The sequence below is a fragment of the Polyergus mexicanus genome, unplaced genomic scaffold (assembly GCF_030449975.1).
Source record: "Polyergus mexicanus isolate NDT 795.1 unplaced genomic scaffold, iyPolMexi1.0 SCAF_8, whole genome shotgun sequence".
Classification (NCBI taxonomy): Eukaryota; Metazoa; Arthropoda; class Insecta; order Hymenoptera; family Formicidae; genus Polyergus; species Polyergus mexicanus.
The window spans coordinates 304,487-323,869 of record NW_027223328.1 but is presented as its reverse complement, the minus strand read 5'-3'; the positions used below and the strand labels follow the sequence as shown (position 1 = coordinate 323,869).

General features: G+C 29.3%; 8 protein-coding genes across 14 annotated transcripts; 6 read left to right on the top strand and 2 right to left on the bottom strand.

The window, feature by feature from the left end:
* The first annotated feature begins 475 nt into the window (after positions 1-475).
* Positions 476-2,143, top strand: LOC138935451 (carbonyl reductase [NADPH] 1). Its single transcript, XM_070300029.1, has 4 exons — positions 476-647; positions 774-1,034; positions 1,334-1,572; positions 1,691-2,143. Exons 1-4 carry the CDS (start codon positions 630-632, stop codon positions 1,992-1,994), a joined length of 822 nt encoding a protein of 273 aa, XP_070156130.1. The 5' UTR covers positions 476-629; the 3' UTR covers positions 1,995-2,143.
* A 70-nt stretch (positions 2,144-2,213) lies between these two features.
* Positions 2,214-3,149, bottom strand: LOC138935552 (U6 snRNA-associated Sm-like protein LSm2). The gene is made up of 4 exons (XM_070300209.1): positions 2,992-3,149; positions 2,803-2,870; positions 2,631-2,721; positions 2,214-2,526 (listed from the first exon to the last, which is right to left on the bottom strand). The coding sequence occupies exons 1-4, from the start codon at positions 2,992-2,994 to the stop codon at positions 2,398-2,400; spliced, it is 291 nt and encodes a 96-aa protein (XP_070156310.1). The 5' UTR covers positions 2,995-3,149; the 3' UTR covers positions 2,214-2,397.
* Positions 3,150-3,403: 254 nt separating this feature from the next.
* On the top strand, positions 3,404-5,414 carry LOC138935468 (ribosome biogenesis regulatory protein homolog). Its single transcript, XM_070300062.1, has 5 exons — positions 3,404-3,763; positions 3,886-4,144; positions 4,324-4,625; positions 4,695-4,877; positions 5,238-5,414. The coding sequence occupies exons 1-5, from the start codon at positions 3,693-3,695 to the stop codon at positions 5,368-5,370; spliced, it is 948 nt and encodes a 315-aa protein (XP_070156163.1). The 5' UTR covers positions 3,404-3,692; the 3' UTR covers positions 5,371-5,414.
* A 771-nt stretch (positions 5,415-6,185) lies between these two features.
* Positions 6,186-7,994, top strand: Wal (electron transfer flavoprotein subunit alpha wal). The gene is made up of 4 exons (XM_070300107.1): positions 6,186-6,322; positions 6,697-7,026; positions 7,153-7,605; positions 7,699-7,994. Exons 1-4 carry the CDS (start codon positions 6,281-6,283, stop codon positions 7,873-7,875), a joined length of 1,002 nt encoding a protein of 333 aa, XP_070156208.1. The 5' UTR covers positions 6,186-6,280; the 3' UTR covers positions 7,876-7,994.
* A 237-nt stretch (positions 7,995-8,231) lies between these two features.
* On the top strand, positions 8,232-9,717 carry Mrpl22 (mitochondrial ribosomal protein L22). 2 transcript variants are annotated; one of them, XM_070300292.1, is made up of 4 exons: positions 8,232-8,360; positions 8,812-9,048; positions 9,120-9,333; positions 9,456-9,717. In XM_070300292.1, the coding sequence occupies exons 2-4, from the start codon at positions 8,815-8,817 to the stop codon at positions 9,674-9,676; spliced, it is 669 nt and encodes a 222-aa protein (XP_070156393.1). In that variant the 5' UTR covers positions 8,232-8,360; positions 8,812-8,814; the 3' UTR covers positions 9,677-9,717. The 2 variants fall into 2 exon arrangements, with proteins under 2 accessions (XP_070156393.1, XP_070156394.1); XM_070300293.1 differs by having other exon boundaries at positions 8,798-9,048.
* A 43-nt stretch (positions 9,718-9,760) lies between these two features.
* Positions 9,761-10,799, bottom strand: Rpl39 (ribosomal protein L39). The gene is made up of 3 exons (XM_070300294.1): positions 10,694-10,799; positions 10,469-10,572; positions 9,761-10,005 (listed from the first exon to the last, which is right to left on the bottom strand). The coding sequence occupies exons 1-3, from the start codon at positions 10,694-10,696 to the stop codon at positions 9,957-9,959; spliced, it is 156 nt and encodes a 51-aa protein (XP_070156395.1). The 5' UTR covers positions 10,697-10,799; the 3' UTR covers positions 9,761-9,956.
* Positions 10,800-11,321: 522 nt separating this feature from the next.
* LOC138935605 (ubiquitin domain-containing protein UBFD1) lies at positions 11,322-13,791 on the top strand. Of its 2 annotated transcripts, none has more exons than XM_070300291.1 (5): positions 11,322-11,447; positions 12,001-12,372; positions 12,465-12,655; positions 12,732-12,920; positions 13,017-13,791. In XM_070300291.1, exons 1-5 carry the CDS (start codon positions 11,435-11,437, stop codon positions 13,125-13,127), a joined length of 876 nt encoding a protein of 291 aa, XP_070156392.1. In that variant the 5' UTR covers positions 11,322-11,434; the 3' UTR covers positions 13,128-13,791. The 2 variants fall into 2 exon arrangements, with proteins under 2 accessions (XP_070156392.1, XP_070156391.1); XM_070300290.1 differs by lacking the exon at positions 11,322-11,447 and adding an exon at positions 11,596-11,844.
* A 2,829-nt stretch (positions 13,792-16,620) lies between these two features.
* On the top strand, positions 16,621-19,369 carry LOC138935506 (uncharacterized). 5 transcript variants are annotated; one of them, XM_070300142.1, is made up of 4 exons: positions 16,621-16,675; positions 17,424-17,537; positions 17,698-18,578; positions 18,669-19,369. In XM_070300142.1, the coding sequence occupies exons 3-4, from the start codon at positions 17,835-17,837 to the stop codon at positions 18,882-18,884; spliced, it is 960 nt and encodes a 319-aa protein (XP_070156243.1). In that variant the 5' UTR covers positions 16,621-16,675; positions 17,424-17,537; positions 17,698-17,834; the 3' UTR covers positions 18,885-19,369. The 5 variants fall into 5 exon arrangements, with proteins under 5 accessions (XP_070156243.1, XP_070156244.1, XP_070156240.1 ...); XM_070300143.1 differs by having other exon boundaries at positions 17,291-17,537; positions 17,834-18,578; XM_070300139.1 differs by having other exon boundaries at positions 17,291-17,537.
* The last annotated feature ends 14 nt before the right edge of the window (positions 19,370-19,383 follow it).

Below are 19,383 nucleotides of genomic sequence, written 5' to 3'. Positions count from 1 at the left end.
GGCCCTGCGCACAATAGAGAAAATATTAGGAATAGGAATAAAATATTAAATATCAGGAGGAGCAATTTGGAATTATTTTACTTTAAACAAGGGAACGGAATGGATTAACGCATAATGAAATAAAAAAATAAAAATTAGAAATAATTAATCCTCCTGATTTTATTTCTATTCCTAATATTTTCTCTATTCGTGCGCAAGGCTTTAATCTAACTTTTCATATAAGGATACGCATGCGCTAGTCTTCATCCAATACGCAGCAATGAATGATGTCTTACTTGTTCGCGACCGTATGGATAGGCCTTTAATAAGACCGTCAAACCATTGATAATTAATTGATAATGGGCGCGTTCAGAAAACACAGCTGTTGAGCATCGTCTTGTCAACTCGACGTTGATTTGTTGGCTCTAGAAGTAAGAACCAATCACGTTCGATTGCTACTCAACGGTTGTGTCTCCCGAACGCACCCAATCTAATCCAGACAGGATTGAAGAAGAAGCATTTGTATCAATTTGTATTGTTATGCTCGTCAGAGTCATATTGTTATTATATCATCAAAACATCGAATAGCAAATAGCAGTGTCAAATCGTAAAAAAATATCAATTTTACCAAATATTGAGTGAGAAACACAATGGGACGTGTGGCTGTGGTATGTAATTAGGCACGAATTACAAAATTAAGAATAAAGATTTCTTGCATGTGTCTACTGTTAATTATTTTTAACAGAAATTTTCATAAACTTGAAAATTTGCAAGTCACGCTATCTCGTTTTTAGGTAACAGGTGGAAACAAAGGTATCGGCTATGCAATTGTCAGATCCCTTTGTCAACAATTCGACGGAACTGTTTATTTAACGGCCCGCGATATCACTCGCGGCTTGACTGCTGTCAATGAATTGGAGAAGCAAGGTTGGAAACCGAAATTTCATCAATTGGATATCACCGATGACGAGAGCGTCACAAAATTCCGAGATTACTTGAAGAATACATATGATGGTTTGGATGTATTAATTAACAATGCTGCTATAGCATTTAAAGTAATTAAAATATTCAAACTTGATAGTTTTTAAACTCGGTTTTAAAGAATAATTTGTCTATTTTATTCTTCTTTTTTCTTTTTAGTTAAAAAATATATGTGGATCTTTTATATATTTTTATTTTAATGTCAATAAGATAAAACATCTCGTGAAATATAGATTTTTGATAAAATTCTATTCTAATATTTTTATATACAGAATAATAGAGAATTTATATAAATAAAATGTATTATTATATTTAGAAAAGAACATGTGTGTACACAAAACTAATAAATAATAGATATATATGTTAATTATAGACTGATGCAACGGAACCTTTCGGGATTCAAGCTGAAGAAACAATACGAGTAAATTATTTTAGCTTACGTAGAGTGTGTACTGCACTTTATCCATTACTTAGACCACATGCCCGAGTGGTCCATGTTTCCAGTAGCGCTGGACGTCTTTGCAACATTACTGGCAATACATTGAAAGAGAGATTATCTGATCCAAATCTGACTGAAGCAGAATTAGATAAAATTATGCACGAATTTGTCAAGTAAGTAATTATATAATTTCAATCATTTGTATATAGAGATTTATGTTAGTTCAAAAAACTTTTTAAAATTTATATATTTGCATTTTTTATATATATATATATATCTCTTCATTTCTAGCGCTGCAAAATCTAATACACATGTACAAGCTGGTTGGTCAAATTCAGCATATGTAGCAAGTAAAATCGGAGTATCTGCTTTAGCTGGTATTCATCAATCTATGTTTAATGTGGATTCCCGAAAAGATATTGCAGTGAATGCAGTACATCCTGGTTATGTAGATACAGATATGACTAGTCATAAAGGACCTCTGACACCAGATGAAGGAGCTGTAGCACCTGTTTACTGTGCTTTATTACCAGAAAATACAGAGATAAAGGGAAAATATATCTGGTATGATATGACCTTATCAAACTGGAAATAATAGGAAATATATAAATCCTGATCGTATGCTAATTATTTTTCTAAAGTATAACACAAATGAATAAATAAATGTGATTAATTATATAAACATACATTGTTTAAAGATTTTAAAACGGCTATTTGTTACAAAAATTAATTTTGAACAGTTGAATAAAGATTTATATATATATATATATATATATATATATATATATATATATATATATATATATATAATCTTTATTCAACTGTTCAAAATTAGTTGTATCGAATAATACATTATTATTCACATTTTCTGAAATTGTATGAAAAATGTTAAATGATTTTCTATCTTATTTTTACATAGAATGTAAAACATGTATGCATTAATTAGAGGAAAGGAAAAAGATTTTCTTCACATAAATGATACTTAATATAACTATAAACTATCTTGCTTGAACATTCATTGCCTCTCTGCGTGCTGCTTCAGTTAAGAGATGGATATCTACTTCATCTACTGGAAGTTGTACGTATCGCACCACAGATCCACGGATAAAACAATTTTTTACCGATAACTGAAATTTAATGTATAATTTAGTTATATTTGGTTATATATATTACATAGATAATTTTAATAACTATTTGAATAGCATGTAAAAAAAATCAATTTTGTATGTACCATATGAGGATACTTCTCAGAATCTGTAACGCTAATATCGGCCAATTTTATGTTCAGATACTGATCAACGGAATATAATGTTCCACAAATACTAAAACAAAAAATATCGAGTTATTGGTTTTCATTGTGATTTGAAATTTTGTTTTACTACTGCATAATATATATACTTTACCTGAGATCATTTTTTAATTCAACAACTACGTCTTTTCCAATCAAGGACTTAAAGAAGGAATAGAATAACTAAAATTAAAAATACATTCGATTGTATTTAATATAATAAAAAATGACACGTAGAAGAAAAAGCCGAATGTGATATATACTTGCTATATCATATATGACGTATTCTTATATTATAACTTACCATAGTTAATTCTTGGAGATATATAGTCGTATATTTAAGTATATTTATTATATGCTAACTTATATGATTATTTATAATGAAATGCACGTTATAAAATAAATCTCATATCATAGAATTACAAGGCATCAAAATTGATGGCTTGTTAGAAACAATCTAGAAACTCTGATCAGTATTGTCAGATGAACAAGTAATAAACGGTAGTGCCAACTTAGAGAAATAATTGTATCAGGATTTTAGAGTTACCAAAATTTACTTCTGGATGTAAAATAGTATACACTAGGATTGACCAATCAGAATAAAGAAATGTTTGTCTCTTTTTTTCTGATTGGTCAATCAAACATTACTCTACTCCAAAAGATAAAGGTGCCTTTACACTTTAAATTCTGGAATGTAACGCTGTTTGACAAATAATTATGCACTTCCGTTGCGGTTTTGGTCAAGTGCGGACTTGTTCATATAACGCGTGTGTCCTTCGGATCTTATTTTTGAATCCTCTTTTAAAGAGGAATTCCTTCTGTAGTATCCTATCAGTAACTCACATCTAAATAAAATTTCTGATACTAACCCACAATTTGATCTCTACAACATTAGCACTATTTATATTCATCGACTTGGCCGTGTGGGCCTGTGTATCTCAGGCCCGGTGCCATTCACAAGAAGAAAAAGAAGAAGAAGATGACAAATAATTTATAACTTACATCATGGAGCTTGACATTGATTTAGGAACTTTACTTGCATCCGATTATAATACTTTGGATATGAAAACTCTCAAGTAACTTAATAATAATTAATAATAATAATTCATTAAATTAATATAATTAATAATTTAATCAATTTATAATTTATAATAACTGATAATATTGTTATTGTTAAATCTATGCTTATATTTTGCAGATCGAAATCGGATTCATACTTGAAAAGTTTGACGAGAGACAATGTGCAGTTACTGATTAATAAAATCTGGGAGCTGCCAATAGAACGGACAAATGATGTTATAGTGGCTACGTTGCCCAAACCTGAATATGTATTGCCACGCTCACGTGTTATTCCAAAATCCAAACCTTTGACAAAGTGGCAACAATTCGCCAAACAGAAGGGAATACAGGTCAAGAATAAGGGTAAAACCAAATTGAAATGGGACGAAGAATTAAAAGTAAAAGATTTATTCTGATTTAAAACTACTTTATTACATTTAGTAATTTAATTATATATGCAAGTTGAGTCATTAGAAATTGTCTTCTAAGATATCTTCATATAATTATAATAATTTTGAAGTCTAAATATAATATATAGCTTTCAATTTATCTGATCTTCCCTGAACTTTTTTTTGAGGAATGGATACCTAGATATGGTTATAAACGAGCAAATGCTCTGAAACAGAAGAAATGGTTGATAGAAGCCAAAAATGATGATGATCCAACCAATGATCCATTTTCTGTAGCTAAAATAGCTAAAAAAGAAAAACAATCCAAAAATGAATTTCAAAGGCTTCGCAATATAGCCAAATCAAGAAATATAAAACTGCCAAGAGTCGGTCTACCCACTAGAGATCACTTTCAAAATTCTCAACAGCTTTCTGAAGCTCTAACTATAGCACGTACATCGACCGCATCTGTAGGCAAATTCCAGACTAAGTACGCTCTTTATATCTTATAACTTATTTTCTCTAATTGTTTTCTCAAAATAATATAATATTATTGTAGGCTACCAAAAGAGAAGGACGCAAAGGGAATTGCCAAGGAAGTATCTGGAATGAAAAGGAAGAGAAAAGCATCTCCATTAAATATTGTTGAGGAAAAATTTCGAAATAAAAACTTAGTGGATAGCATATTAGAAAAGAAAACAAAAGTCCTCCATGAAAATTCTTCAGCAGGAACTACTGCAGAGTAAGTTTTTATTTGTACAGATTTAATTTCAACATAATACAAACATATACACACACACACACACACACACACACACACACACATATATAGTAAAATAACAAGTCTTTCTCCTCTATGCCCTTTAATACAGACTTTAATAATCGATTTATTGAAGACAAGAAGGTGAAAAAATTGTTTGTTTAAAATAAAAGAATTCTAATTTTTCCTATTTTAGTACATATATTTAGTACATATTTATTATATAGTACATTTTTAGGACATATACAATATTTGAAAATGACAGGAAATCATGGGACATGACAATATATGTGCATATATATGTATTAATATTTATAATGATTAATTTTATTTATATTATAGGATAAAACAAACTCCAAGTAAGAACAAAAAGAAGAAAGATTCACTTAAACGAAGCAAAGGAACTAAAAAACCAAAAGCAGGAAAAGGCAAACGAGACTTACACAAAAAAGTTGGTGGTAGAAAACGAAGATAAATTGAAATATTTGTAATGTCTAATATAAATTAAATTTTATTAATAAAAACTATTAATAAAGTCAATAAAATTATGTTAAAAATTGAATCGCATTTATTTAATCACAATATAATAATAGAATAAGTAGATAATATAAGGAAAAATCATATGGGATTTTTTATCTAATTGTAATATTTCAATTTTAAATTACCAAAATATATATTTCGACTTCAATTACCTAAGAAAGAAATTAATATAATTTTAGATTTTTATACTCTATATTTTTTTATTTAAAGAAGAAACAAAAATAATTATTGATATTTTGAATCTGAGTGCACATAATTACAAGTAGTTGAAATAACTTTTGCAAATAGAGATTTTCAAGTTAAAATGAAATAATTAAACATAATCACACACACACATGTATATATATATATATAGTTTGTTGATAAAGTATAAATAAAAATTAAATTAAAAAAATCTTTTTAGCCATTTTTGTTTGAAAAGAATATTAACCAATCGATAAAAATTTGAATATATATACATATAATGTCCAATATGGATATAGATATAGAATTTGAATGTATATACCGACGGAGACGGATTGAATAACGAAGGAGGAAAATAGATCTTATGATATTTATATATAAATGCTACACACAAATATCATAATAAATATAGCTTTTCCAAATATATATTTGCCTAAATTATATATTTTTAATACACGTAATATATGTTCTGTAATTTGTCTCCGATTTATCATGCATGCCTATGTAAAAACCCCCACTTTTAGTGATATCTCTACTCTACTATAGCTGTTAGGACTTTGAACCTTATCGTCATCGAGATCATAAAGCATTATTTTTATACAGTTATATTATACAATTTAATATACATTAAAGGCAAGAAGAGAAATCAAATTTCCATAATAATGTTTTCTACTTGTACCAGAACATTACGGGTTGCTAACAAAGTGAGCATGTTTTTATTTTAACGTTTCTGGTTATTCATTTATTTTAATTCAAATTCGTATCTCTTGCATTTTCTGATGATTATGATCTTAAAGATTCATTCTAATTCTGATACTCGTTGCATTTTATTGCTTTAAATTTGAGCAAGAAACATAAAACATTTTGCTATTTATGTTTGTTTAATGTTAGCTCGATAGTGAACTATTTTGTAAACGTATTATGAACTCTGCAATTACCTTCCAATTTTAAAGATGCTTGCTTATTGAAACTTAAGCATTTAAATGACAATCTTTTTAATTTTATTTATTTTTGATATATGAAATATATGTGTGATAGAAATTTAAATATTTTAAACATATATGCCATTTATTTACAGTTTGGCTCATTGATTCGTTATGAATCTACCTTGGTTATTGCAGAACATAATAATGAAAATTTACTACCAATCACCTGTAATACATTGACAGCTGCCAAGAAAATCGGTGGCGATGTAACTGTACTGATTGCTGGCACAAAATGCAACACAGTTGCACAGAACGCATGTAAGGCCAAAGGTGTATCCAAGATCTTCCTTGCAGATAGTGATGCATTTAAAGGATTTACTGCAGAGTCATTGACGCCACTTATACTTAAACTGTATAATGAACACAAATTCACACATATATTAGCTGGTGCGAGCGCGTTTGGCAAAGCATTGCTTCCCAGGGTTAGTGTACAACACATTTTCAGTTCATACACTCTTTAAAAGTGTATTATGTATCAACTATATATATTTATATTTTATTTTGTATTGATCCATTTTATTAATTTATATAAATATATTTAATTTTAGATCGCAGCCAAATTAGATGTATCTCCAATAAGTGATATTATTGACATAAAAACATCAGATACTTTTGTACGCACTATATATGCTGGTAATGCTATTCAAACTCTTAAATCTAAAGATAATGTAAAAGTAGTATCTGTGAGAAGCACCTCTTTCGAACCGCTACCTTTGGAAGGTGGTGATGCTAAATGTGAAAATCTTCCTACTAGCGATTATACCCCAAATCAAGTGCAATACATTAAACAAGAGCTTAGTAAATCTGACAGACCAGAGTTGACATCTGCCAAAGTTGTAATTTCTGGTGGACGTGGAATGAAATGTGGTGAAAATTTCAAATTATTATACACACTGGCAGATAAACTCAATGCAGCGGTAGGAGCCTCTCGTGCTGCGGTTGATGCAGGATTCGTGCCGAATGATCTGCAAATAGGACAGACAGGGAAAATCGTTGCACCGGTAAATAAAATTAATTTTGCAGAATCTTATTTTAGAATAAGTTTATCTCAATCTTTTTGCATATGCATGTAGAAAGTCTCATTTTGGTTTCAGAATCTATATATAGCAGTTGGAATTTCGGGTGCAATTCAACATCTTGCCGGTATGAAGGATTCTAAGACAATTGTAGCAATCAACAAGGATCCAGAAGCTCCTATTTTTCAAGTAGCAGATTATGGATTAGTCGCAGACTTATTTAAAGTTGTACCCGAACTTACAGAGAAATTGTAAATATAAGTTGTTTACATATATAAATATTTTTATTTCATATAATCAATTATATTACATAACTATTTTAAATTGTTTATATATAAACACTTGTATTTCATATTTTGTGATATACTGTTTTATTATTATATAAAAAAAATGTAATTAAAATTTTTATAAACTTTATCAAAAAATTCGTTTTATTTTCTTGTCATTTTAAATATCACTTTGTTTCATGTAATATGTAAATATTAAGGAAAAAACTTTTTTCAACATTTATTTTGTAAAAGCAAGTGTGTGTGTGTGTGTGTGTGTAAACTGAATGCTGTTGGTGAGAAGAACGAGAGAATGAGCGCATGCGTCTACACATACACAAGGTGTATCAGTATATCACGAATCTAATTCAACGCGTATAGTTTTGTTTCTATATGTGTATAGACAAAAATTAATTTATTTTTATAAAGTAAAGACAATTAATATTGAAATTGAACAAATTGAAAATTTTCTGCGTAAGAATATTTTTATAGTATATGTGCGTGCGTATAATAAAAATAATATAATTGATTATTAGGTTATAGTTTTTGAGAGAACGTTTTACTTTACGAAAGTTATCTAAATTTTCCTTGTATAAATTTATCTTTCATTAAAAAATCTTAGTTGGAGTTTGTTATATTTACGTGATTATATATATATATATATATACATATGCATATAAACATTATAATTTTCTTGTCATGCAATTATACTCCATATCTTGTCAGCATTTACATCTATTTATTTTTAAATTTATTTGATATTTCTGAATTTATAAATGATTTTTAATGATTAATTTTTTAAGAAATCTTATTTTTATTTTTGGCACTTGGCTCTTATGTGAATCAGTCCTCTATTTTACTTTATAATACTTAAAGATCGATTTTTATTATAATATACAGCTTATATACAGGTATACATTTATAGAAAATGCAGAGTATTCGTCAGTGTGTGAAACATTTAGCATTTTATGGTAGAATTGCTATAAATAGAGTGGATATATCATCAAGCACAATAAAGATATTAAATATACCAACATGCAGTTTCCATCTTTCTTCGATATGCAGGGGTAAATTGTCTGGTTATCAGAGCCCGACACATTTTCTTGATTATAACAAGACTATTTTTCCACCTCAAAAACCAGATGAAGAAAGAAGGCCTGCTGTAAGTCTATTCTATTATACATAATGTGAAGTAATTGTTTATCATTCTTATCATATATTTGTTTTTTTCAGTATGTATGTCATATGAAAGCAAATATAAAATATAGTCCAAAAAAAATGTGGTATGTTGCTGGTTTTGTGCGAGGAATGTCTGTGGACGAGGCTGTAAAACAGTTGAGCTTTTTGCATATGAAAGGTGCTGAAATTGCTAAAGAAGTTATATTAGAAGCTCAACATTTAGCTGTAGAAAATCATAATGTCGAGTTTAAAAGTAATTTGTGGGTTGGTAAGTATATACAAAAATATTATTAATCAATTATTGATTACATTAATTGAGTTTTGTTATATACCTATACACGTGTTAAGTCTTTTAACAATATGATAATAAAGAAACTAATACTTTTACAGCAGAATCATTCAGTACTAAAGGTATAGTAATAAAAGGTTTACGACGTCATGCTAGAGGTCGCAAGGGAACTATTCATTATAGATATTGTCATTATTTTGTACGTTTGGAGGAAGGACCACCACCTAAACATTACTATTTACCATATCCTAAAACTGGACAAGAATTGTTAGAAGATTGGTTAAAGCAGATGCATAACCGCAAAATATCCAACTCTTTGTAAATATTTTATGACAAAATAATATACAAATATATATATATATATATATATATATATATATATATATATATATATTAAAGATATATACCAGTTTTATACTTTATATATATATTAAAAATATACACCAGTTTTATACTTTAACAGCTTATTTTTGTTTGTGCACTATCGCAGATACTGAAGATTACAACAAATATTTACTTTTTTTAAGTTTTATATATATGCATGTTTATTATTAAATCATGCGTTACATTGTTATAATAACATTATGTATGTTTACATGGTTTTACAACTTCAATTTAGTTCTCCTCCAATGACGCCTCTTAGCATTGTATCTGAAAACAAATTATATATAAAAAAAAACAGCTTATAAATTTTTAATATTTGTCAAAGTCAAGAATTGATAATATAATAATGTCTTTATAATATCCAACATTAGAGAGAGAAAGAATATAGCTTTAAATAAATTGTTACATTCATAACAAAATTATAATGCTGACAGTTTGCTTACATCAAAGACAAATGAGAAAAATCAATACACACTATACAAAGATAACATCGAACAAAGAAAATACGATGGTCCAAAATTTTATAAAATCATATCTCCAATTTATTCACAAATGTATCTCCATGATTCAAATATAAATGACTCAAATATAATTATACTATTATATAAGAGATACAATTTCGAAATATTTAATATGCAAATTAAATATCTAGTGAAAAGATATCTTTCAATTTGTATATATACAATAAAGATATGACAAAGTTTTGAAGTAATTAATAGCTTAAACTTACCGGATAGTATTACCAGTACGCATTCTCACCCATTGTGGAATCGGCCTGTTTTGCTTTAGCTTTTTGGCAAGCTTTCGCTTGATAATAAATGTCTTATGCGCCGACTGGAACACATACGAAATGAAATCAGAGTCTGAAGATTTGATTCTTAAATACTCTCACATATAGAATAACACGATGCCCAACGAAATAAATGGATACATCGTAAAGAAACGCAGAACTCACCATCGTCCTTCTTTGGCAGAAACACGCGAAGTAAAAAGATCAATTTGGTTAGTGAAATATTTCTCGTGCTCTACATTCTACCGTACGCAGGTCACGTGTCGCATGCGGCGACATGTGATAACCAATCGCGTCAGACTATACATTAAAGATTGAAATACGGCCAATCGGAATAAAGAAATTTTAGTTTATTTTGTTTTGATTAGTCGAATTTTAATTTTTTAATCTATAGTTTCTATGTAATATGTACGACTACTGATTGGCCAGTTTTAGAACTACGAGTGTTATTAAATCCGATGCGGGTGACGTCTATAATAATATATAATAAATCATTATATATAAATCACAAGCCTACATACATTAAAAGCTAAGATTGATAACTGCTTTAATCAAATTACATCGATATTGCGTAATTTTATTATTGCATGATTTTAATTGACAGATATGACAAACATTTTCTGAGCCCCTTAACCCCACTAACGTTATAATGTAACCATTATTATCATTTTTGAAACTTATGTGATATTTAAGATGTCATATGATCTTATATATAAATCTTTTCTTTATAAAAATCTCTCTCTCTCTCTCTCTCTTTCGGTACATTTTATACCATGTTTCATTGCGTAAAGCGAAATATATGGATTCAAAAATTCGAAAGTCATTCTGGAAAGCATACGTCAGAGATATCACGATGAGCAACGCTCTCTGTGATAATTTTGATTGGCCAATGAAACACGGTTCAACATGGAGTACGTTGGTACGTTGCTAAATCCTGTTTATTTTTCATGTGCTTTCTCGTAAAAATTTTTCATCCCCCAGCTTCTTTTTCACCGTCCTTTCTTCTAATCGTGTAAGAAACAAAAGTAGCGGATTAGATGCTTCGCGTTTCGTCAAAATGCATTATTGTGTATTTGTGTATGTCAGATGATTTTATGATCTGTTTCTTTCTCTCTCTCTCTCTTTCTTTTTCTCCCTCTCCCTCCTTTTCTATACTTGTTTTTATCGAAAGTTTCTTAGTGTATAATATTTGTAAATTATTATTTATCGATTCCCTGATGCTGCAATGTACTTTCTTTTTTTGCGATTGGACGCTGAAATATATATATATATATATATACTTTTTCAAGAACAAATACAACTCGAAATTTTTCGATGTAATTTTTCATGGTTTCCGTAAAAAAAAAAAGTTTGCAACAAATATCGCATTATTTCGATTTTGATTCATATAAATTAGTCGATTGTAAAATAACTACTACTAGGAGTTCTTGCGAAACAGATTTGCAATATTAAAAATTTTCTTATCTCTCCAGATACAGTAAAGAACGACGACAATAACAGTTGTTGCAACTCGTCCTCGTGTTCGGAGCTTGCCTCGAATCTCAAGTCCACGGAAAATTTGGAAACAAATACAAAGGAACTTACAACAGAGCAGGAAAACAACATCAGCGAATCACAGGATACAACAGTGACTACCTTGCAAGAAACATCCACGGAGAATATAAATTTTACAGTGATTTACAACAAACAAAAGATTAGTGTGAATTTTGCTTTAGACGGTACAATTGCCGAATTAAAAACACATTTGCAGAAAATTATCTCAGTACCACAGGCAATGCAGAAGGTTATGTTTAAGGGATTAGCCAAAGATGATCAGACTCTTAGGAATTTGGGAATAACAAAAGGTAATCTTCGAGCTATATCTCTTAGAATTGTTTAAAATATTTATTTTTTGTCATCTAAAATTGTTCTTTAATCTTACCTTATAATATCTAAGGTGCCAAAGTTATGATAGTTGGATCCAAGTTAGATGATGTATTAGCTGTGTCAATTCCAACAAAACAAGATCTCATTGATGAAGCTGTTTCTTCGGTGAGCAAAGAACCTCTTTCACAACAGAAAGTGCATAGGAAAGTCTTAGATAAAGGTATTCCAGAGGATGTGATGCCAGGAATACTAGATAGCAAGGTTGTATAATTTCTATAAGTCTATTATATATATGATGAAACTTATTATAACTGATACCAACTAATGACATATATAGGAACCTTTGCCAGAATTTCCATTAGCTGGAATGTTAAACAAATCTGGAGGAAAAGTTAGATTAACATTTAAATTGGAGCAAGATCAACTTTGGATCGGCACAAAAGAAAGAACAGACAAAATACCTATGAATTCAATAAAAGGTGTTCATAGTGAACCTATTCACGATCATCCCGAGTATCATATTATGGTACATATATTGAGCTTATATTAGGTTTATTATTATGCTGCAAATGTAATGATCTTATCTCTCAAAGCTTAATCTAATAATCTTTGAAATTTGCAGGCGATACAATTAGGCACTACGGAAGCATCAAGATACTGGATATATTGGGTCCCTGCACAGTACATATCTGCTATTAAAGATGCTATTCTTGGCAAGTGGTGTTACTTCTGATTGAGTTGCTGGAAATTTAAATTTCTGTGAAAGCAAAATTAAACCAGGTGTAAACATTGATACAAACATTGCTGTTCCATTGACACAAAAACTGTCAGCTAGTCACACACATTTTTAACAATAAGTAATATAATTTATTTTGAGTTGCATTATATTCATCGAGAATACCCAATAAACATAGTCTATCTTATTAAGAAAATAATTTAGATGACAGTAAGTCTTGATTTATTGGGAGAGAAGATGTAATCACACTATATATGCCAATGTTTTATATTTTCATAGCCAAGATTTAAGTGTACTCTGAATTTTCTACGCAGCTGAATGTAAGTTAGACAGTCTTTTACACGAGAACTGTGATTAGTGGAACTTCCATAATAATGTGTTGTGATAATATTATATGCGTCTTTGAATATATGATTAAATTCTTTGTTTTTATTTTATCAAAGTGTCGTATCTATAAATTTTTTGAAATCTGCAAATTTTATTCAAAATTTGTAAAAATAAATAATGAGTATGTGTGTATGTATGCGTGCGTGCGTGCGTGTGTGTGATTCTATTGATAAAACTTTCTTGATATAAAAATGTTATTTTGATGTAGATATTATGATACAAAAGTTATAATTGAACTAAAATATTAATTGGAGTAAAACAAATATTAATTTTATACTGATGTATTATTTATTCAATAAGAGATTTTCACAAAATTCCATTTTATAGACCAATTAACTCTTTTGCTACAAAGAGTGTGTATTCTGTGCGTGTGCGCGTGTGCGTGTATTTATATATGTATGTGTATATATGTATGTATGTATGTGTATACACACACACACACACATCTCCAATAAGTGTACAATTATTTTTCTGAATATATACTCTTTACAGAATTTATAAGTAAAATAAAAAGAAACGATATTTTTCTATTATTTGTGTTGAAATTGTGCATAAAAATGTGATCTACTAGATTTTCATAGTGCTTTCTGTTATGAAAATATTGTAGCAAAAGAGATAAAATCATAATACTACATTTATAAATAAACTTTTAATCAATTATTATTTATGCAACCTATGATTTAATTTTTATTGCTCATTTATTTTTATATAACTCACTCAGTTTGTGTGTATATGTGCATGTGTATATATCAAATAATTTAATATTATGATATTTGTATATTTTATTTTTTTTATCATTTTTGCAACAATATATATATATATATATATATATATATATATATATATATTGTTGCAAAAATGGTATATATATATATATATATATACATATTTTTTCTGGGTTTTGAAGATTTTATATACAGGATAATATAAAAATCTTAGTATATACACAAGCAAAATAAAGATGATTTTTCACGCAAATACAAGTTGAAAATATAGAACAAAATTTTTATATTAATTCATATAAAACTTTGTTTTTGAAAAAATCTACTTAATCTATTTAACTTAAGATCTATCTATAATATATAACCACTTGACTATTAACAACGAGAGTCAATTCAACTGATCTCATGTACAATTATTTCTATTCATATTTGTAACCAATGTAATAACTGTTATAATGTAATAATTGTTTATAAATATGAATAAAAATAATTGTAATATGATCTATTAAGCCGATTTTTGTTATTCAAGTGCATACTTGATGGATTTTTTCAAAATCGAAAATGAAGATGTGCACATATTTTCTCAAAAAAGCGAAGCCTTATATACAAAAATTTCATTCTACATTTATGACTTTGCATATGAATTATTTCTACTTTGCTTGTATCACGATTTCCAATACACCCTGTATATACAGAGCGTAATAGAAAAATGTATTCAAATTTTAAGGCTGAGTTCTGCATACGAAAATAATAAACAAAGATTATATAACGAAGGGTCCTGAAAGATTTCTTTACAGAGATAATAATCGTTTGAAAATCCGAAATTGCATAATTCTTTTATCATTAACGCAAACATAAAACAACAGTTTTATTACTGTGTTTGAAAATGCGAATGTTGATATAATCCGATTAACCAACTTTAAACGCTTTTCCATTTAAAAATTAATATAATTTCGATATTTTGGTATTAGGATTTTCATCTCCAAATGACTTCAATGAATCTGCCAGATAGTGCGGATTTAGGACATCCTGTATACATTTATTTTTTTCATAATATAAGCTATAGCGCATATTATTTCATTATCGATCAAAGCAGTCCTCGTGAATAAAAAAAATGGATTAACAAAGTTTACATCTCGTTTATCATATTAATACGATAACAGAATAACAACGAATATTTCACGTTTATAATAAAATTTAAAAATTCCATTCAGAGACATTTTATGATTAGCCTACTAGCAAAAAGTAACAAGTGTAAAAAAAAAGATCAGATCGAATCCATTATTATGCTATGATCTGTGAGATCATAAGTTAAATATGAAAAACTCACGTATATTTTTTAATGTTATGTAAGTTAGATTTTATAACCGTTTATTTAAGAGAATAATTGCTCGAAAATAAAAATTTGCGGTAATTCATATATACAGTTAATAACTGTCTAAGGAAGATTGCGTCGAAGAGAGAGAGAGAGAGAGAGAGAGAGAGAGAGAGAGAGATTTACTTCGGAATAAGTCGAAGGTTTGAATGGGACTTGTACATTACGTTGTGTGATTTGATAAAATAAATACTTCTGAGACTTTGTTTTTTAATGATTTTCCATCTTTTTAATTACAATTCTAGACCTGACTAAATGCAAGTAATAATAACAATAACAAAACAATAATAACAGAATAACTTTAAACCGTATATATATATATATATTATCTTGTCGATGCTACATGAAGGGTCCAGGGGAAGAACGTACCAAAAGTCTATTTTTTGTCTTTTCAAACTAACACTATTGATGTTATAGTAGCTCTGATAAAGTAGTTTTAGATTATTCTAAAAGATAAAGAACCCGCTTATTAGGCCGAAGAAAAAAGCGGTGAAAGAACATGTTTAATCACACCAATATACAAGAAAATTTTTGATTTTTTGTAAAAATACATGTTAAGTTACTAATAAAATTGCATATCAAATGAGTTATATTACACTGTAATCAAGATTATTTTAAGTGCTTCAGAACAACATAACATTATTGTTAGGACTCATTTAAAGAAGGTACGCAAACTTTAAAAATGCTCTACTGTAAAATTAGCATAAAATAACTTTGGTACATTCCTTAGTTCATCTCCTTTACATGAAAAACGTTTTAAAATGTGCACGTGCGTATGCGTATTGTATGCGTGCGCGGGGGCACACACACCACGCGGGTGCAAGCTATTTTTCTACTAGAGATGGAAGAACACATCTGTTGAACACGCTACGCAGGAAACGTCTTGTTAAAGTACTTAGCTGCAGCTTCCATTCGCAAAGCAGATGTGAATGTCGTTGGAAGGAGAGATCCCCACCAACTTTGTGATGAAAGTCTTCTGCTGTATAATCAATAGAGCAGTTTTGCACCTCTCGCAGTCGCGCGTATGTAGCTCAAGGTCGAGCAAAATGTTGCGCTCAACTGTATGAGCTGTATTATATCGTATATATTACTTGACAGTGTTTTATGAATCACATGATCTCTGTCTTCGCATATATATGTATATATAGAGTGTTTCTAAAGTGACTATCTATATTTTGGTGAAATTAGAGATATTTAAAAAAATTGTTATACGTTGCTATTTTATAACGTACGTTGGTATTTTATAATGTGTGTGGTACATTCATTATTAAATTTATATATTTTAAAATATAAATTATCTAAAACATAAATATAAAATATATAAAATATAAAATATAAATATATATTTTCAATATTGCTTGTATGTTTCGCGAAATAGTCGATCGCTTTGATAGAGACATTGATGATCGCCACGTAGAAACTAATTAAATTAGATCCATAAAGTATTGTATATATTTTTTATGTTTTAAAAGAGAGTGTTTTTATAATTCCTATTTCGTAAAATAGATAGTCACTTTAAAACACCTTGTATGTACATATCACGATACAATGATTCTTATATATAGAAACAGATCATGTGATTCATAAATTATCAAATAATAATATATTATTATTATTATTATTATTATTATTATTATTATTATTATTATTATTATTATTATTATTATTATTATTAGAGTAGCGTTTTATGAATCACATGATCTGTCTCCGTGCATAAAAATCACTGTGTCGTGACAAATAACGCGGCAAAACATTATTCAATTATTCGGAGAGAAACTTGAACTTATAATTTAGATTCTTATAATTTAGTTCCATAATCTTCTGATACAATGTAAATAAACAATTCACGTCAAGTTCTAAATAAAGCAATGATTCATGTACAATACAAATATACGTATTTGCGCCCAGGAAGAAATGATAAGCGTAAGTAGAGACACACGTAATGTCAACAGTAGAAAAAATGGCTATATTAATCGTAATATTACTATTAATATCGAAACTCGATGGAAATTATATAACGAATATCGATGAAGTAATACAATTGCAATAATGAAATATATCGAAAGTTTAATTTGTTTTATAGTAAAAAAAAACAAGAAATATATTCAGCTTGTTAAAAAATCATATAAATGAAGCTAAAGCTATGAACAGCTTCTTACAAAAACGAAACGAAAGGCCGATCGAGAGTATGATTACATTTAAATTTCCATAACGAACAGGATGGCAGTGAATAACGTAGAATTCGTACGAAAAATGTTTTTTAAATTAACTGAAAATTATATCCAACATGGGGCCACGATGAATGATTTAAAATCCATCACTACGACAATCGACAATGGGAAAAGTGCGAAAAATCGTAGCTTCACGAAGAAAATATTGGCGATGCTATTCGTGTTCCTCCTATACGGTTTATTTAATAGATATCTTAATACGAATATAATTAAAACATTTCAAGAAACTCGATGCCTGCTGCCGAATAATTATCTCGTATGGGAATTCACGAGATCGATATCGAATTGCGATTATTGCCGCGACATTAAAGCACCATTAATTCTACCCAATTTGACCAAAGAAGAATTTCGCTCTTATTCTTATTCGTCTCGGCCTATGATAATAAAGGATGCGGCTCGCAACTGGCCCGCGCGTGACACGTACACCTTGGAATTTTTTCGAAATTTATATGATCGTGTCGAGGGCGCGTACGAATCGGTGGAGGAGGAATGCCAGTTCCTGCGTTTCAAGAGCGACTTCGCAAATCTTCGCGAGGTGTTCGCAATGAGCGAAGCGCGAGCGCTGCATCGGGAGGGCGAAGATCCCTGGTACGTCGGCTGGAAAAACTGTCATCCGGGAATATTGGATGCTATGAAGCGGTTTTACAGCGTACCTCATTTCCTGCCGGACGACGCGGAAATTCCGTGCAGCAACTATATCTTCATGGGTTACGAGGAGGGTGCCGTTATGCACGTGAGTTTTCTTATTCGAAGGGACAAACTCTCTTGAAATTGCATTACACGCTTGTAAATATTTACAATTCTTTTTTTCTTTCTTTTTCAGCTGGATTATATATCGAGACTCATGTGGCAAGCCCAGATAATAGGTAGTAAAACTTGGAGCGTGGCTCCGACGCCGGAATGTGACAGCGAATGCGCATCTTTTCAATTTACCGTCGACGCGACGGACGTTGTATTGTTGGATACGAGGATTTGGTATCACAGTACTCGCATTGAAAATGGAAATCTTAGTCTGACAATCACTTCTGAGTATGGGTAGACTTGGAGAAAACGATTTTACACGTCCATTATTTTTAGATCACATATATTTATATATAATGTACAAGCTGCTTGGATAGGACTCTAAGCAGTTAATCTTTTTTATCATTTTGTAAATATAGAGATTGAATACGATATATTAATATCGCATCTCGTACCCAGCATTTCTCTATTTAATGCTGCAATTTTTTGCCATTTTTCAATCATTCGAATAAGTAAAATAATATTGTTGAAAAGAAAGATGTTTGAATACATTTTAAATGGTTAGTTATATCGAAAAAATCCAAGAATAATAATATAGCTTTGTGATAAACTATCTATTGTAAATAAATCAGCTCTCCTTCTTTTTCTCTCTAGTTAATATGGAAGAAATAATTTTGTATAAAAATATATTTTTCCAAAGATCGATATTGATCTTCGTTTTTATATTCGACTACAATATTTGTAGCGTTATGTTGTCAATATCATACATTTTTGTAATTTTTAATAAAGGAAAGATT

What these genes read in the sequence shown, in the direction of transcription:
- LOC138935451 (XM_070300029.1), top strand. An exon ending in ATGCTGCTATAGCATTTAAA is followed by an intron (nt 1,035 to 1,333) that starts GTAATTAAAATA and finishes TGTTAATTATAG; the next exon opens with ACTGATGCAACGGAACCTTT. An exon ending in ATTATGCACGAATTTGTCAA is followed by an intron (nt 1,573 to 1,690) that starts GTAAGTAATTAT and finishes CTTCATTTCTAG; the next exon opens with CGCTGCAAAATCTAATACAC.
- LOC138935552 (XM_070300209.1), bottom strand. An exon ending in GAATTAAAAAATGATCTCAG is followed by an intron (nt 2,722 to 2,802) that starts GTAAAGTATATA and finishes TTTTTGTTTTAG; the next exon opens with TATTTGTGGAACATTATATT. An exon ending in CTGAGAAGTATCCTCATATG is followed by an intron (nt 2,527 to 2,630) that starts GTACATACAAAA and finishes ATTAAATTTCAG; the next exon opens with TTATCGGTAAAAAATTGTTT.
- LOC138935468 (XM_070300062.1), top strand. Translation starts at nt 3,693, where the DNA reads ATGGAGCTTGACATTGATTTAGGAACTTTACTTGCATCCGATTATAAT. An exon ending in TTGGATATGAAAACTCTCAA is followed by an intron (nt 3,764 to 3,885) that starts GTAACTTAATAA and finishes TATATTTTGCAG; the next exon opens with ATCGAAATCGGATTCATACT. An exon ending in TCAGCAGGAACTACTGCAGA is followed by an intron (nt 4,878 to 5,237) that starts GTAAGTTTTTAT and finishes TTTATATTATAG; the next exon opens with GATAAAACAAACTCCAAGTA.
- Wal (XM_070300107.1), top strand. Translation starts at nt 6,281, where the DNA reads ATGTTTTCTACTTGTACCAGAACATTACGGGTTGCTAACAAA. An exon ending in CATTACGGGTTGCTAACAAA is followed by an intron (nt 6,323 to 6,696) that starts GTGAGCATGTTT and finishes ATTTATTTACAG; the next exon opens with TTTGGCTCATTGATTCGTTA. An exon ending in GCAAAGCATTGCTTCCCAGG is followed by an intron (nt 7,027 to 7,152) that starts GTTAGTGTACAA and finishes ATTTAATTTTAG; the next exon opens with ATCGCAGCCAAATTAGATGT.
- Mrpl22 (XM_070300292.1), top strand. Translation starts at nt 8,815, where the DNA reads ATGCAGAGTATTCGTCAGTGTGTGAAACATTTAGCATTTTATGGTAGA. An exon ending in ATGAAGAAAGAAGGCCTGCT is followed by an intron (nt 9,049 to 9,119) that starts GTAAGTCTATTC and finishes TGTTTTTTTCAG; the next exon opens with TATGTATGTCATATGAAAGC. An exon ending in TAAAAGTAATTTGTGGGTTG is followed by an intron (nt 9,334 to 9,455) that starts GTAAGTATATAC and finishes ATACTTTTACAG; the next exon opens with CAGAATCATTCAGTACTAAA.
- Rpl39 (XM_070300294.1), bottom strand. An exon ending in CGTACTGGTAATACTATCCG is followed by an intron (nt 10,006 to 10,468) that starts GTAAGTTTAAGC and finishes ATTTGTTTTCAG; the next exon opens with ATACAATGCTAAGAGGCGTC.
- LOC138935605 (XM_070300290.1), top strand. Translation starts at nt 11,754, where the DNA reads ATGTACTTTCTTTTTTTGCGATTGGACGCTGAAATATATATATATATA. An exon ending in GAATTTGGGAATAACAAAAG is followed by an intron (nt 12,373 to 12,464) that starts GTAATCTTCGAG and finishes ATAATATCTAAG; the next exon opens with GTGCCAAAGTTATGATAGTT. An exon ending in CAGGAATACTAGATAGCAAG is followed by an intron (nt 12,656 to 12,731) that starts GTTGTATAATTT and finishes TGACATATATAG; the next exon opens with GAACCTTTGCCAGAATTTCC.
- LOC138935506 (XM_070300142.1), top strand. Translation starts at nt 17,835, where the DNA reads ATGGCAGTGAATAACGTAGAATTCGTACGAAAAATGTTTTTTAAATTA. An exon ending in AGGAGGGTGCCGTTATGCAC is followed by an intron (nt 18,579 to 18,668) that starts GTGAGTTTTCTT and finishes TTTCTTTTTCAG; the next exon opens with CTGGATTATATATCGAGACT.